Here is a 15,765-nt window from a genome sequence, read left to right as displayed (position 1 = left end):
CTGTTGAGAGTCGCTCCCTTCCCGAGCTGGACTGGAATTCCCACCAGGACCATGGAACAACCAAGGGGGATGTCAGCGTGGGCATCACAGAAACATCCAAAGTCGTCAGTGCGATGTGGTGTTCGTTTACTTTTAGTTATAAAGTCAGGAGAGGAAAGAGCCACCGAGATCAAGATACAGGGTATTATTCTCCGGTTCTGATCCCCAATCCAAGGTAAAGACTTGGGTTGGTTGGTAGGGCAAAACATAAAATGTTTGAGCAAAGTGATTTGTCTAGAGAAACGCGTTCTACAAACTCACCATCTACATCTTCAAAATCGAGCCTTCCCTTGCCTACCAGAGGGCACCCGAGGACTCGGGTCAAACCCCTCAAAGACGAGCACCCCGACAGGCAAGCGGAGGGCGGGAGAAGGTCCCGCCTCCCTTTACTTCTCCAAGTTCCCATAGGCTGAGTCCTGCCGTGGCCCCGCCATGTTCCCGCTCTCTCCTCCTATCACCGCCGCCGTCAGGCTCCCGGGCTGTGTTCTCATTGGTCCTCCCGCAGTCGCTCTGCGCCGGGGCGTTCCAGAGGCAGCCACTGAGAGTCGCTGGATTCGGGTTTTAAAAAACGCCGGCAGGGAATCGGCGATGCGGGCCTTTTGAACGTGAGGCGGCGTGGCGGCTGCGGAGCACCCAACCGCCGGGCCACGGGTCGGGGCGCTGCCAGGCCGCCCGCGGACGCCAGCCTTGGTCTCCAGACTCCGAAGGCCGAGAAGGAGCCGCGGGGCCGCAACCATCCGCGCCCGCCATGGGCCCGCGCCGCAAGCCCGAAGTCCCGAGGAGGCGCGCCGCCAGCCCGGCCCCCGGCAGCCCCCGGCGGGCCGCCTCCTTAGGTAACCGGCCGCGGCCCCTTCCCGGCACGTGCTGTGAGGTGGGCACGGCCGGCTCGCGTGCCCGTTTCGCAGACGAGAACACCGAGGTCGCGTGCCGAGCCTGGGGTTGTGCCGGAATGCCCCGGCTCCGGGTCCGCTAGCATCCTCTGCACTGGCCAGCGCGGTTCTGCCGTCCCCCATCTGCTCGGCGCGGCCCCGGGGACTGGGGAAGGCAGTGCCGCGCAGGAGAAGGACGGGCCCAGACAGCCTGGCTGCTGGTGCTAATTCTTCCCGATGCTACTAGCATTTATGGAGTGCTTACCGCTAACTAGACATTGTGTTAAACTCTTTACGAGAATTATCTCAATGTTACATTGTGCCCATTTTACAGATGAGAAAACCGAGGCGCAGACAGGCCAGGTGACTTGAACAAGGTCACACCGCCTGTTCCGGCAGATACCGGGCTTTCAAAATCAGTGTTTGTGCTTTTTTAAATTGCAAAATTATTGGCTGCTTTTTGTGACGATTTCAAACAACAATTCTGCTTTTAGAAAGTGCCCTTCCAGGGCCAGCCTCCATGGCCTGGGGTTTAAGTTCAGTGCACTCTGCTTCGACAGCCCCAGGTTCTGGTCCAGGGGTGCAGACCTACACCGCTCATCAGTGGCCATGCTGTGGCAGTGGCCCACATACAAAATGAAAAACATTGGCGTGGATGTCAGCTCAGGGCGAATCTTTCTCAGCAAAAAAAAAAAAAGAAGGACGAAGGTACCCTTCCAGGTTTTTTTGTTTTTTCTCTTCAGTGAGTGGCTGTGTTGGGCCTTAACCAACATGCTCTAACTCAAGCGGTGCTCTCACCTTGTTCCCTTCCCGAGGTTATGTGCCGGAAAGAAGACTGGTTTGTGGTCCTCAGTTTCTCTACTGTGGTCTGGTGGGTGGGAGACCCACTGGCAAGAACTGGGCTCTGTGGCAGCAACCGCTTTACTTGTCTTCTGCTGCATGGCTAAGAGCAGGGTGAAAAAAGTATAGATTATTTATAGATGTTGCTGCTGTGAACGGGATTTTTTTTTCTTTTCTAAACAAATAACCTTTGCATCCAGCCAACCTGCTGAATTCTCTTGTGAATCCTAATAGTTTTTCAGTTGCTCCAGTTGAAATGTTTAAATAGGCTACTATATGGTCTGCAAATAATGACTTTCGAATCTTCTTTTTCCTATTTGTACGTTTTATTTCTTATTGTATGGTACTGTGGAGGCCCTAAGACTAGTGTTGAAATAGGAGCAGTGTTTTGGCCGTCTTTGTCTTGTAATTTTAACAGGAATGTTGTTAAGTATGATGTTTGCTGTTGCTTTCCGATGTAGAAATATCCTTCGACCCTGGATCGGGCAATTCTGCCTCCACATTGCATCCTTAATCTCCCCTCTTGTTGCCATCTCTGCTCCCATCAGCCGAGTCCAAGCCAGCAGCATCCTAGCCCAGCCACTCCTCCACTTCCTTCCACCCGCATCCCTCTCCAGTTCTGTCCTTACACAGCAGCTGGAGTGATCTTTAAAATGTAAGTGGATCGCCTCTCCGTCCTGCTTCAGACTCCATGGCTTCCCATAACTTTAGGATTAAACCCCAACTCCTTGTGTGGGCATTCCAGGACGCAACTGTGGAATGTTGAATCCCAGTTCTTTCCCATGATCTCTCTAATTGGTTACTTTTCATAACCGCTTGTTCTTGGGTCATAGATTTCCTGTCTTCCTTTACGACTCTTCTGAGGTTATTATGTATATTTCTCTCCAGGTCTTGCTCTCTTTTCTCTATCAACTCGGATTCCTCTGGTAAAGGTTATTTCGTTTGTTGAGTTTGGTTCCTTCCTTTCACGATGTTGGCCTTCTTAGGTTTTGTGGTGATCTGCAGTTGTGTTCATCTTGTCTGGGACTGCTCTGCCTGTTGATTAAAGGCTGCTTCCAGTGACCGCGTTGCTGACTGGTGGCGAGGAGGGACGCAGGTACCTGTGGCTTATCTCCTGGGCATAAGGCCTCCCTCATTCTCCTGAATGTCACCAGTCTCCTGGACACTGCCCTGTGTCTTTGGCCACATTCCCCACCCAAGGATCGTCTCCACTGGCAGCTGCATGGCCCAGGCGGCTCCGGAGTGCCCCACCGTCCCCATTTGTTCTCACAGCTCTTCCAACGCTTGGTCATTAGTTCACTGTGTTAAATCCCTTCTGTTGAACTACCTGGTGTGGATTCTGTTTTCTTGGTGGACCTCGAATAACATTGCTGAAGCTACTTTTATCCTTCAAAACGTTAATTTTTCTGTTTTTTCCTTTTTATTCTTTGTTCAACTTACTGGAGGTTCATTCATTTTTATTGGTCCTTGGTTCAATTTAGGGAGCAACTATACTGTTTTTTGTTTTACTTTCTTTTTCATTAATTCTGTTACCTTTAATATTTTCTTTGCTCTTCCTTCTTTTGGTTTATTTTAATAATTCTCTTCCTAACACTTGAGTCGAACACTTAGCTCAGCTATCTTTTAATGTTCTTGTGTTCTAATAGATAGATTTTGAGGCTATATATTTTCCCCTAGTACTGTCTGGCTATATCTCATAAGTTTTGAGATGTAGATTTTTTATTTTTATTTATTTCTAAATAGTCTAATTTCAATTAAGTTTCCTCTTCAACACCAGAGTTAGAAGAATTTTTTCTTTGTTGTTGTTGTTGAAACTAGGCTTTGAGCCAAAGGCTCTGACTGCATGGCCCAGCGACCCGACACTGGCACTGAGTTATGCCACTTCTGAGGCCCCACCTTGGCCGCCAATGAACTCTGGCCCACTGTCTTCACCTCGCTGGGCCCCAGGATAACTGACACAAGCGAATTGTACTACGTAATTCTCAGATTCCTTCCAGCTCTTAAAAAAAGACCTAAAAACAAAATAACTGAGTTTCCAATCTAGGTGGGAAAGAACAAAGAGATGCAGAAAGTACTGTGGGGCCCAGAGAAGGGAGGTGACCCATCAGTTTGGAAGCGATTGGGAGTCAGGAAAGGTTGCATAGAAGAGTTGGCATTTAAGATAATCCCCTCAAAGCGTCATTGTTGAGGATCATTCATTCATTCATTTAACCAGTATTTACTTAGCACCTCTCTGCTGTTTTCCAGTTGCTGAAGATAACCGCAGTGAATAAAATTGACAAAAATCCCTGCTTTTGTGGAGCATATTACGGTCTAACGATTTGATAGTGTGACAGCCAGACTGCGAGGCACCACCTATTTTCCACCACACTTTACCTTCATGACCCAACTCTTTCACTCAGGCACTTCCTCCCGTCCACGTGGTCGCCGGAGGTACGCGAAGGTTCTGAGTGAGATCCGAAAGCTTCAGAAGAGCACACACCTATTGTTAAGGAAGAGCCCCTTCGCCCGCCTGGTGAGCTCCGGGGAGCTTCCCACCAACCCCCATGGCAACTCCTTTCTTTGAACCCAGGTATTGGGGACCCTATTGTCTCTTGCCCACATGGCCAAGGGACCTCTTCTCTAACCTGGTGGGGGACTCTTCATCTTCTGAAAACATGAGCCCACCAAAGGCACCTTCCAATTCTTTATGGAATTAATTTCTAACCCCTACCACCTTTGAAACTGTGCTCTTTGATTATGTAAATAGGAACTCTCTCATCCATCCACCCTTTCATCCCTTGTCCTACCCTGGGAGATGGCCTCCTCCTCTTCCCACCACTGAGAAGAGACATGCCAATTCCGAAGCTCCCAGGAGACGACACCAGCTACTAGTTAGGTCCTAAGATAAAGGCCCAGGAAGGTATAACGGAAATGAAGATTCATGGAGAGAGTCTCTCTTCCCTTGAGTCTCTCTTCTTTTATTCTCTACTCCTGGCCACTCCCCTTCTTGCTTGCTCCCCAACCTCACTCCTTCACAGGCAAGAGAAATATGTGTTACATTCACTCGTGGTGTGGACTTCAGTTGGCAAGCCCAGGCCCTGTTGGCCCTACAAGAGGTAAGAAGGCAGCCAAGGTACAGTTGGGTGAGGGGTGAGTATGGGAGAAAGGCGTTCTGGAATTCCCCAGGGCTGACGGTGGCATGTCACACACTGAATCTTGCCTCCTTGAAATGAGCAACAAGGAACACTCTAGGTTTGGAGGCTGGATTCTTGTTTGGTGGTAGCAAAATTCCCAGGCTAAGTTCATTCTCATTCTGTGAACAGTCTTTTCCGACAGTCCTTTGAGCCCTCAGAGACTAAGTTTAGCAGGTCTCCAAGAAGAATGCAGCCCATGCCCCCTTGTCTGTGTTAGTCTTTCTCCTTCTCTTTCTGCCCCCAGGCAGCAGAAGCATTTCTAGTTCATCTCTTTGAGGACGCCTATCTGCTCTCCTTACATGCCGGCCGAGTTACTCTCTTCCCGAAGGATGTGCAGCTGGCCAGGAGGATCCGAGGCATTGAGGAAGGGCTCGGCTGAGCTCCTGCCCCAGTGCCTGTAAGCCTTTCCTGCTCGCCAGGGAGTGAGTGCACTTTGGGGAAAAAATGTCCAGCTTCTCATCACTGGAGTGGGAGCTTCTCTGAAGGAATTTCCCTTCTCCGTCCTTAGTCCCTTGCTGTCTTGGCTTCCCTTTGTCCTCTAGAACAGTTTTGACCTGGTTTGAACTTGAATGCTTGGGACTCTGTGGCTCCTGCCCTTTCGTACAATGTTGGATAAAGATATTTTTCTATTAAGTAATGACCAGATGACCCAAATCTCTGACGGAGTTAAGCCTCTCCATTTTACAAGGACCAGATGATCTCATTTTGATTAAGAGAAAGTTGTCTTACTTTTGAAAATACCTGGTTAGTAAATGTAATTCCTAAATTTCAGGGATGACAGCCGGGACTCTGTCTGGAGCCAGGACCAGATCCATGGACTATGAGATGCTGCCTGGACTTGCTGTCTCTGAGTAGAGTGGGCATGTTGCTTTTGTAATTGTTTTTTTTAAGGAGAAGACTGCGTGGCTTTCCTCTGCAACAGGGGTAATATATGAGAAAATCAACACACTTCCAAAGGCCTGAGAATTCTTTTCAAATAGACTCCAATGTTGACTTCAATTTGCAAATTATTCACATGACTGTTTAGTTATTCATATGATTTTGAAGACATTAGATTTTCTGGGTTATGGAAAAAAGAGGATATTTATTATTTTAGATCTTTCTGTACCATTTAAATTTTTTACCATATGTATATTTACTTTTATTTAAAAAATAAGAGAAGCCCACTTCTCTTTTCAGTTGCATGGAACAGCCTGGCAGGTCTAGCATATAAATCTCTGTCCTTCGTATTACTAGTGGCAGCAGCAAGTTCCTGTGTGGACTGTGCCTGTCAACAAATCATAGCTTTTAAAAAACTCAGTTGGGGTTAAAATAAAAAATCTTTAAGGTTCGATGTTCTGGTTTCTTCTAGTAAATTCCTGTCAAAATCATTCAGAAATTCTAGCTTGTAGAATTTATTCTTATTTTAAATCATAGAAGATGTATCATAATTTGTACTTTAGAACTTTTCATTCCAGGATTTTAAGGTGCCTCTTCAATGTTTTTACAGGTATTTTTATAAGTTCTCTGTGGAAAGATAATAAAAATAAGTCTTTAATGAAAAAAATTTAAAGCGAAGTTACTGGTACAGCATACAGACTATATTATAACATTAAGTCCTTCATTTGCACACTGTTTGCAATCAGCCACAATTTAAACAAGAGAATTGGGGGATGTGTTTTTGCCTCCGATGGATGAGCAGATAAGAACCTTGCCCTTCTGTTGTAACTGAAACAATTTAAGAGATTCCCAGAGAAATGGGAAGTGCCACCTGGAGATTTTTAGATTTTGTGTGTGGTAAAAATGTGAGGGCGGACTACAAATAATGATGTGTCAGTCAACTGAATTCAGAGACAAGCTAAAGGAAAGGACCAAGTTCTATTGTTTAATAAATTTTATCCCTTTGGAAAAACCTCTTCCTGTTTGACATCAACTCATATTTATGCAACATTCAAATAAAGTTTATCTACCTGTGAATATATTTAAAGTTCTTGTTAGAGTGTTATTAATTAGAAGATTATAGTCTTCCTCTAGTTTTCTTTAAATTGACACTTCTCTGCTCTCAAAATTGTAACCAGGACACCATTACAACACATTTACACATGTCACATTCAAATACCAGGCAGGATGTGTGCTCTCAGCACCACATGGTATTTAGACAGTAACATGAGAATAAGTGATTTACATCATGATAACGTTATATGATATGGTTGCAATTTACTGTAAACTTGGTCATTTACATTGTTGGAGTTTTGTTTTTGTTTTTCTCTGCTTTCTGGGTGATTTCATCAACATAATCTTCTAACCTTTCCATTAAATTTTTTATCTCTGCTTTCACATTTTTAGTATCTAGGAACTCTTATTTTTTTGAATTTTTTTTTTTTTATAGCAGCCCAATCAGTTACTGTTTACTCAAAAAAACAGAAACCAGGGGCTGGCCCTGTGGCGTAGCAGTTAAGTGCACATGCTCCGCTTCAGCAGCCCGAGGGTTCTCAGGTTCGGATCCCTGCACGCACCGACGCACCACTTGTCAAGCCATGCTGTAGTGGCGTCCCGTATAAAGTAGAGGAACATGGGCAAGGGTGTTAGCCCAGGGCCAATCTTCCTCGGCAAAAAGAGGAGGATTGGCAACAGATCAGGGCTCAGGGTTGGTCTTCCTCACAAAAAAAAAAAAACAACAACAATCTAGATATTTCAAGCAATGAGGAATTTAATGGAAGCGACTGGTTAAATAATTTCGGGAGGCCTGGAAGAACAGAAGCGAAGAGGAGCTGTGATGCCCGAAGCCCACGCTCACCACTGCTCTGCTGGGAGTGTGGCCCTGCCCCCACTCCACCACTGCGGTAGAAGCACACCACTGCTCCTGAGCAGGGACTCAGGAGTCCCCACTCCAACCAATGCTGCTGAAACCCCCACTGATGCTGAGGAAGCTCCTATCGTCTCCTGCTGCTGCCAAAGTCTCTACCAAAGCATGAAAGAAAAATGTCTCCTTTCTCCTCCCCTCTTCCAGGCCCCACCAGCATTTTCCATTGGCAGAAACTAACCAGAAGCAGCTGCAAGGGAGTCTGGGAACATAATTGGTCACCTTCTAAACACTTATGTTTTGGAGGAGAATTTGAAAGGGTGAGAATGGAGCTTAGAGAACCAATAGACACATAATCTGCACACATCCCAATCTTGTTTCAGGGGTGTGACACCATTTTAAGGATATTTATTACAATTTTTTTTTGTTGCTGGTTTTTGTTTTCTTTTTGCTGCATTGTCCTGTTTTCTCTAGTTTGTTTTTGTTTTTCCTCTTTGTTCTGGTCTTTCTTTCACTTACGAGGTTTTCCTTTAATGTTTAACACTCCTTATCTTTAAGAGTGAGAGATTTTGTCAAGATTTTGCTGTGTAGATTGTGATGGTTCTGAACTTTCCCCACTAGCTAGCTTAGGATTCCACTCTCTCGGATCTAAAGTCAGTTTCTACCTGTCCATCTGCTTTCTAAATTTCAGAATTTTGTTACTGTTTTCTCCTATCCTGTTCTCCCCATGCTGTGAATTCACGTTGAGTTTCTTACTGTGTATGGAATTGTCAATTGGTAGTTATTTTCTTTCTTCACATGAGAAAGCTGATTCACTATTCTCTGGGTACTGTTTTTGCTGTTGAGAAGTCAGCTGTCAGTCGGTTGCTCCTTTGAGGCTCATGTTATTTCTCTGGCTATCTCACCTTAAACGATTTTTCTTTGCTTTTGGTGTTCTGCAATGTCATTATGATATGTCTAAGTGTGGATTTCTTTTTATTTGTCTTGGTTGGCATTCATTGGGCTTCTTAGATCTGGATTGATATCTTTTCATCAGTTTTGAAAAATTCTCAACATTATCTCTTCATATATTGCCTGTTCCCATTCTTTCTCCTCTGTTTCTGGGACGCCAATTATTTGTTTGCTGGTCCTTCTCACTGTATCCTTGATGTGTCTTTGCCTCTTCTATTTTCCATCTTTTTGTTTATCAGTGCTGTATACCTAATTGTTTCTTCTGCCCTGCCTTGTAATTGATTTTCTTTCAGCTATGTCTGATCTACTTTTAAACCTAACCATTTTCTTAATTTCAGTTATTGTATTTTTTTAGTTCTAGAATTTCTATTTGCTTCTTTTCAAAATTGTCATGTCATTTTTTTATTTTATAGTTGCCAGTTCCCTGCTGAAAATGTCAAGCTTGGCTTTTCTGTCTTTAACATAGTAAGCATAATTTCTTTACAGACTGTGTCTGGAAACTCTTCTGTTTAGAGTCTCTGTGGAATCTGTTTCTATTTGTAGTTTCTGTTGATTCTCACTCAGGATGTTTTTCCTCTTTGGTGCTTGGTTACATTTGCTAGTATGCCTGACACATCTATATGAGAAAATAATTTGAGACCTAGAAGGATATCTTCCTCTCGGGAGGATTGTTTTTTTCCTACCAGGTGCCTAGAGGCACTAAACATTCAAAACCACCTTAATTCAATTTCAGAGTTTAGGATTTTCTGAAGCACCCAGATGCTTCAAAGCCCAGGTGCAGTCTGTCAGGTCTGAGTTGCTTCTCGTTCACCTTATTCCTAAAGTACCACCAGCCCTCCAAGGTCATCTTTCATGCTTACCTTGGAGGGCCTGTACTTCAACCTTTGTCTCCCTAACCCCACAAGGCTGCCGAAAGCATAGCTCATTCCCCAGCTCCCTTTTTAGTACTAGCAAACATCCCCAGGAGAAAGTGTTAGGCCTAATCTGCTGTTAAGCTCATCTGTAGATCTCCGTCCTCTCTTTGATCTTGGATCAATTATTGACAGTTATCTTGTTAGCTGTTTAATGCTTTTAAGAAAAAAAATATATGTATTTGTCCATCTTTTTTAGTTGTCTTCAATAAGAGAGAAGTCTGAATGACCACTGGCGTAAAGACAGACAGACCAATGGAATAGAATAGAATAGAATGCCCAGAAATAAACCCTGGTCAGATGATTTTTGACAAGGTATCGAGACTTTTCACTGGGGGTAAGAGTCTTCAACAAATGTTGGTGGGAAAAACTGGATATCCACATACAAAAGAATGAAGCTGGACCCTTGCCTAACACTATATAGAAAAATCAACTCAAAATGGACCGAAGACCTAAATGTAAGAGTGACAATTACAAAACTCTTAGAAGAAAATACAGGGCAAAAGTTCATAACATTGGATTTGGCAATGATTTCTTGGAGATTGGACCAAAGGCACAGTCAATAAAAGAAAGAAATAGCCAAATTGGACTTCGTGAAAATTAAGAACTTTTGTGCATTAAAACACTCAACGGGGCCAGCCCCGTGGCGTAGCAGTTAAGTGCGCGCACTCCACTGCTGGTGGCCCGGGTTCGGATCCTGGGCGCGCACTGATGCACCGCTTGTCGGGCCATGCTGTGGTAGCATCCCATATAAAGTGGAGGAAGATAGGCACAGATGTGAGCTCAGGGCCAATCTTCCTGAGCAAAAAGAGGAGGACTGGCATGGATGTTAGCTCAGGGCTGATCTTCCTCACACACACACAGAAAAAAACACTATCAACAGCGAAAAGGCAACACACAGAATGAGAGAAAATATTTGCAAATCATATATCTGATAAGAGATTAATATCAGAATATATAGAGAACTAAAACAACTTGATTCAAAAATAGGCAAAGGACTTAAATAGATAGTTCTCTAAAGAAGCTATACAAATGGCCAATAAGCCCATGAAAAGATGCCCAACATCACTAATCATTAGGGATACCCCCTCACATCCATTAGGATGGCTAATATCAAAAAAACAGAAAATAACAAGTATTGGCAAGATGTACAGAAATTGGAACCCCTGTGCACTGCTGGTGGGAACGTAAAATGGTGCAGCTGCTATGGAAAACAGTATGGCGGTTCCTAAAAAAATTAAAAGTGGACTTCCCATATGGTCCAGCAATTCCACTTCTGGGTACATACCCAAGAGAATTGAAAGCAAGTTCTCAAAGAGATATTTGTACAGCCATGTTCATTGCAGCATTATTCACAGTAGCTAAAATGTGAAAGCAACTTGTATCCATTGACAGATGAATAGATAAGCAAAATCTAGTATATACATAGAATGGAATAGTATTCAGCCTTAAAAGGGAAGAAGGAGGGCCGGCCCTGTGGCTTGGTGGTTAAGTGCGCGCGCTGCAATGCTGGTGGCCCGGGTTCGGATCCCGGGTGCGCATCGAGGCACCACTTCTCCACCCATCCTGAGGCCGAGTCCCACATACAGCAACTAGAAGGATGTGCAGCTATGACATACAACTATCTACTGGGGCTTTGGAGGGAAAAAATTAAAAAAAAATAAAATTAAATAAATAAATAAATAAATAAATAAAATCTTAAAAGGGAAGAAGGAGATTCTGATATATGCTGCAACATGGATGAACCTTGAGGATACTATGCTAAATAAAATAAGCCAGTCACAATGAGATACATACTATATGATTACACTAATATGAGGTATCTAGAGTAGTCAAAATCATAGAAACAAAAGTAGAGGGGCCGGCCTGGTGACCTAGTGCTTTAATACGCATGTTCTGCTTCAGCAGCCCAGGGTTCGCCGGTTTGGATCCCCAGTGCGGACCTCTACATCACTCATCAAGCCATGCTGCAGCAGCATCCCACATACAAAATAGAGGAAGATTGGCAATAGATGTTAGCTCAGGGCCAATCTTCCTCATCAAAAAAAGAAAGAAAGAAAGAAACAAAAGTAGAATGGTGGTTACCAGGGCCTGGGGGGGAAAGGGAAAAGGAGTTAGTGTTTAATGGATACAGAATTTCAATTTTGCAAGATGAAAAGAGTTCTGGAGATGGATTGTGGTGATGGTTTCACAACAATATGAACGCAGTTAATGCCACTGAATTGTATACTTAAAAATGGTTAAGATAGTAAATTTTATGTTATGTGTATTTTACCAGAATAAAAAAAAATTTTAATATCATCCGTAAGCCAGTTTGTATGGTAAACGTGAATCCTGTGCCTCCACCCAGCAGAGGGCGCCATGTGCCTGAGGAGACCTGGGAAGGGAACCTGCCTGCTGCTGACAGATGGAGTGTGCCTGTGGCTCTACCCGGCAAACACCAATTGTCAGCTGTCTGCAGCTAAGGAGTAATGGCTCAAGGATGACTTCTGAGCACCACTCGATTTTCGTGGTCCTAAGGGAGACAGTCACAGTTACATGACAAAGGGACCACATTTGCCACTCTATTCATCAAAAGAGCTCGGTAACAACTGTGCCCTGAAGAGTCTAAATTCAGTAAACGCAGAATTGTAGAATCTTAATCATTGGACGTAGAGGCCATCCTGCACAGCCTCTCTATTAAAAATGAAGAAACAGCCCCAGAGAGAAGAAAGGGCTGTCCTTCAGGCATAGAGCTGGCTAGTGAGCAACGCTGTTGTACTCTGAGCTCCTGGAGAACAGAGCCTGTCATCCTTGTTTCCACGTTCCCAATTCCTAGCCCAGTTCTCAGCCTAGGATAACTACTTATTGAATAACCAAATGATTGAGTGAGCGAGTGAATGAATGAGTTGTGGCTAGAACCCATATTATACTATAGACGTTAGAGATTTTGAGGTACCACCTATCTGGGCATCTGTCAGCCTCTGGAAACTTCTCCAAAGTCCAAGAGGTTTGAACTAAGCAGACTTGTTTCTAAATTAGAATGTAGAGAACCCAAAGTAACCAAGAGGATACTGGAGAGATGGATGTAGACAACAATAGTTACTTCTTGCTTCTATGGTCAAGCAAGTCATCCATTACAGAAAACCATATGCAGAGGGTCCCAGATCATAGTGTGGAAGAAAGAGAGAAATACTATTGAGTGTTCCTTGCTGGGAATCAACAATGAAAGCAGGCTGGACATCCAACGGGAAGCCCACAGCCACTGTGCCTTCTCTCCCCACTCGCTTCCCATTCACTGCCTCCATGAAGTTTCTCTAACCCCACCCATCCCCACACCACCCCAGGTGCAACCCCATAGAGTTCTGTGAGTTGGCCCATGCTTGTAGATCTATTTTGATACTGTCCTTTGAGTAGTTTGAGAGATCTCTCTCATCCCCTCAATTCAATTAGTGTCCTCCCCACAGAAAAGGGATCATGTCCCACCACCTCACTCATGACCTCCCTCCCAAAGTCCACTCAGCCGCTATTGCTGTCTGTCTGAGCCATAAACCAGCTCATGTAGAGTCCACTGTAGACCCTGGCTCTGCAGCCCTGCGTGGTGGACCCCCAGGCTCCCAACTGGGAGGGGAAGACACCTGGGCTCATTCTGCTGAGCCATCAAGGGAGATGCACTAACAGAAAGACAATCCTATCAGGAAATGGCAGAAACAACATTAATTCTTACCCAGGACTGTTGTGGATGCAGAAATGCCCAGCAGAGTACAGATTCCAAAAGAAACAGAAAAGTCACAGTCTTCTCTCAAGAAAACCTGCTTCCCATAATTTGTTTAACTCCCAAGGGAGCCAGGCCTGAGCTGCTCCTCCCTCCCCTGCCTGCAGCCATCATGGAGGTTTAGCGCCTATCTCAAGGGGAGACCTCAGCTCTCTACTGTCCAACCCAAGAACAAAGTCTTTGTTTTCTGTTCCCATACCCTCAGGGCAACAGATTTCAAGGATCTGACTCCTTTGGCGTAGCTGTGACTTGTGTGGTGGTGGCGGTGAACAGTGTTGTGCCCAGGGATGGTGAGGAGGAGGGAGTCCATTCTACTGGGCAGCAATGCCATGTAGAATGGCTGAGAGAGAGAAAGAGTGTGTGTGCGCGCGTGTGTGTGTGTGTGTGTGTGTGTGTTCCCTCTGACCAGGGTTCTAGGAGCAGATAGAAAGGGAACATGGGCTAATCTTGTTCTTACTTGTTCTTACCATTCACTGTCAAAGTGATAAGGTGGCTTAGGGCAGGAGATGTGATGGGGGTTGCAGAGTCCAACATGGGAAGGAAAGAGAAAACCACATCACCGTGTCGCTGATATGCAGGACAGAAAGAGGAAGGAGGCACGGCCTGGTCTCTCAGCTAAAGGACTTGAAGCAGAGAGTGAGAGAGGAGAAGCTGGGTGGGCAGGCACCTGCAGGAGCCAAGAGCCCGGGCTTGTGAAGCGGTTTAGCTGAGAATCTTACTCCATGAAATTTATCCTCAAGAAAGGACTCAAATATGTACAAATTAAAATTTTTTATTGTATGTCTATATTACAGCACTATCATAATGGAAACTAAAGTGTCCACCCACAGGGGGCTTTGTAAGTAATTAATCAGAAGGGTATCACATAGCTGTTAAAAAAGAAGAGGTAGTAATATGAAAAAAGCAGATACCAAATGTCATGTGGCCATTTAAAAACATGTCAATATGGAAAAGAATTGGTATAAAATGGAAATGAAAATTGGGATGGGGGCCGGCCCCGTGGCTTAGCAGTTAAGTGTGCACAATCCGCTACTGGCAGCCCGGGGTTCGGATCCCGGGTACGCACAGACACACCGCTCATCCAGCCATGCTGAGGCAGCGTCCCACATACAGCAACTAGAAGGATGTGCAACTATGACATACAACTATCTACTGGGGCTTTGGGAAGAAAAAGGGGGAAAAAAGGAAGAGGATTGGCAACAGATGTTAGCTCAGGGCCGGTCTTCCTCAGCAAAAAAAAAAAAAAAAGAGGAAGTTTGGCATGGATGTTAGCTCAGGGCTGATCTTCCTCACAAAAAAAAAAAAAGAAAATTGGGATGGTTGAGGATGGAATTTTGGGGGATGGTTTCTAGCTTTAAAAAAACCATTTTAATATATTTGGCATATAACTTTTAACAAAAGAAAAAATAAATACAGCCTGAACACTCCCTTTCTTCTGAGAAGCCACAAAGATTACAGCTCCCAGCACTGTTCCCACATGGCAACGTCTCAACTCTGACCTCCCTGAGGATTGACTGTGCCCTTGTTCCTTGGGGGTCCAAGCCTGCATCCCCAGCTACTCCTTTTCTGACCCAGCCTGTGGGTAGTCCAGAGGTTCTGTGGGTGCGAGCTGAGGAGAGTCTTTACTGAACTGTCTAGGTTGCGAGGAAATGCAAGGTTGCCTTAAAGTCATCAGCCCCAGCCAGTAAGGGCCGGGGAGAGGAGGGGGTCATCCTCCCTTCTGGCTCAGGCTGAGAATGACCAGGAGAAAGAAGCTTTCTCGGGGTCCAGAGATCGAGAGCAGTGATGCTCACCATCTGCTTTCACACGGACGACTCAGAGCAACACAGCACAAGGACGTGCCAGGGACACCCAGGTAATCCAGGAAGCAGATCACTCTGAGGTCCTGGGCCAACACCTGCATGCTAATCTTTCCACTAAAAAAGCCTTGCGGGACTCAGAGCAGACACAGCTTCCTGTCTCCTCAGACACATCTCCAGCCTGAAGGAGGCTCCGTGAAGGAGGGCTGCCCCAAACCCAGACTAAAATGGAATTATGCTCTCTGTATTGGTCTGCAACTTGCTTTCTCTGCTTGACACTGTATGATCGGACATTACGGAGTTCTTTAAATGAGATGAATGGAAGCCTCCTTGGAGAAACTCTGATCAGTGGAGCAGGAAAATAAACCCCTAAGTGGAAATGCGGTGGGAGGAATGTGCCGGCCAGGACTGAGGATAGAGGAGGCCCTCACCTGGCCCAGGTAGGCAAGTGGGAGGCAGAGGCTGAGTTGTGAAGAGTAAAGGGTGCTTGTCAAGTGATTCAAAGGACTGAGAAGATGCAGCAGCAAGTCCAATGTCCAGGGCATAACAAGAGTCTCTCCAAGTCTCTTCAGTCTTTTATGTTTCCGCAGTGTACAAGAGCGCGCATGCACGCCCACACACGCGCACACACGCACACGGTGAGA

The 15,765-nt window shown here is 45.2% G+C and overlaps 1 protein-coding gene across 2 annotated transcripts; it reads left to right on the top strand.

Annotated features, from left to right (window-relative positions):
* Positions 1-555: 555 nt before the first annotated feature.
* On the top strand, positions 556-6,884 carry CENPA (centromere protein A). 2 transcript variants are annotated; one of them, XM_087437032.1, is made up of 5 exons: positions 556-872; positions 4,151-4,263; positions 4,769-4,846; positions 5,169-5,346; positions 5,697-6,884. In XM_087437032.1, exons 1-4 carry the CDS (start codon positions 788-790, stop codon positions 5,301-5,303), a joined length of 411 nt encoding a protein of 136 aa, XP_087293158.1. In that variant the 5' UTR covers positions 556-787; the 3' UTR covers positions 5,304-5,346; positions 5,697-6,884. The 2 variants fall into 2 exon arrangements, with proteins under 2 accessions (XP_087293158.1, XP_087293156.1); XM_087437030.1 differs by having other exon boundaries at positions 608-872; positions 5,169-5,321.
* The last annotated feature ends 8,881 nt before the right edge of the window (positions 6,885-15,765 follow it).

Source organism: Ceratotherium simum, chromosome 11, assembly GCF_057802395.1.
Source record: "Ceratotherium simum simum isolate JZ-2026a chromosome 11, ASM5780239v1, whole genome shotgun sequence".
Classification (NCBI taxonomy): domain Eukaryota; kingdom Metazoa; phylum Chordata; class Mammalia; order Perissodactyla; family Rhinocerotidae; genus Ceratotherium; species Ceratotherium simum.
Note: the sequence above shows the minus strand (reverse complement) of the source record. Positions and strands in the feature narration are given on the sequence as shown.

What these genes read in the sequence shown, in the direction of transcription:
- CENPA (XM_087437032.1), top strand. Translation starts at nt 788, where the DNA reads ATGGGCCCGCGCCGCAAGCCCGAAGTCCCGAGGAGGCGCGCCGCCAGC. An exon ending in CCGGCGGGCCGCCTCCTTAG is followed by an intron (nt 873 to 4,150) that starts GTAACCGGCCGC and finishes TCTTTCACTCAG; the next exon opens with GCACTTCCTCCCGTCCACGT. An exon ending in AGAGCCCCTTCGCCCGCCTG is followed by an intron (nt 4,264 to 4,768) that starts GTGAGCTCCGGG and finishes ACTCCTTCACAG; the next exon opens with GCAAGAGAAATATGTGTTAC.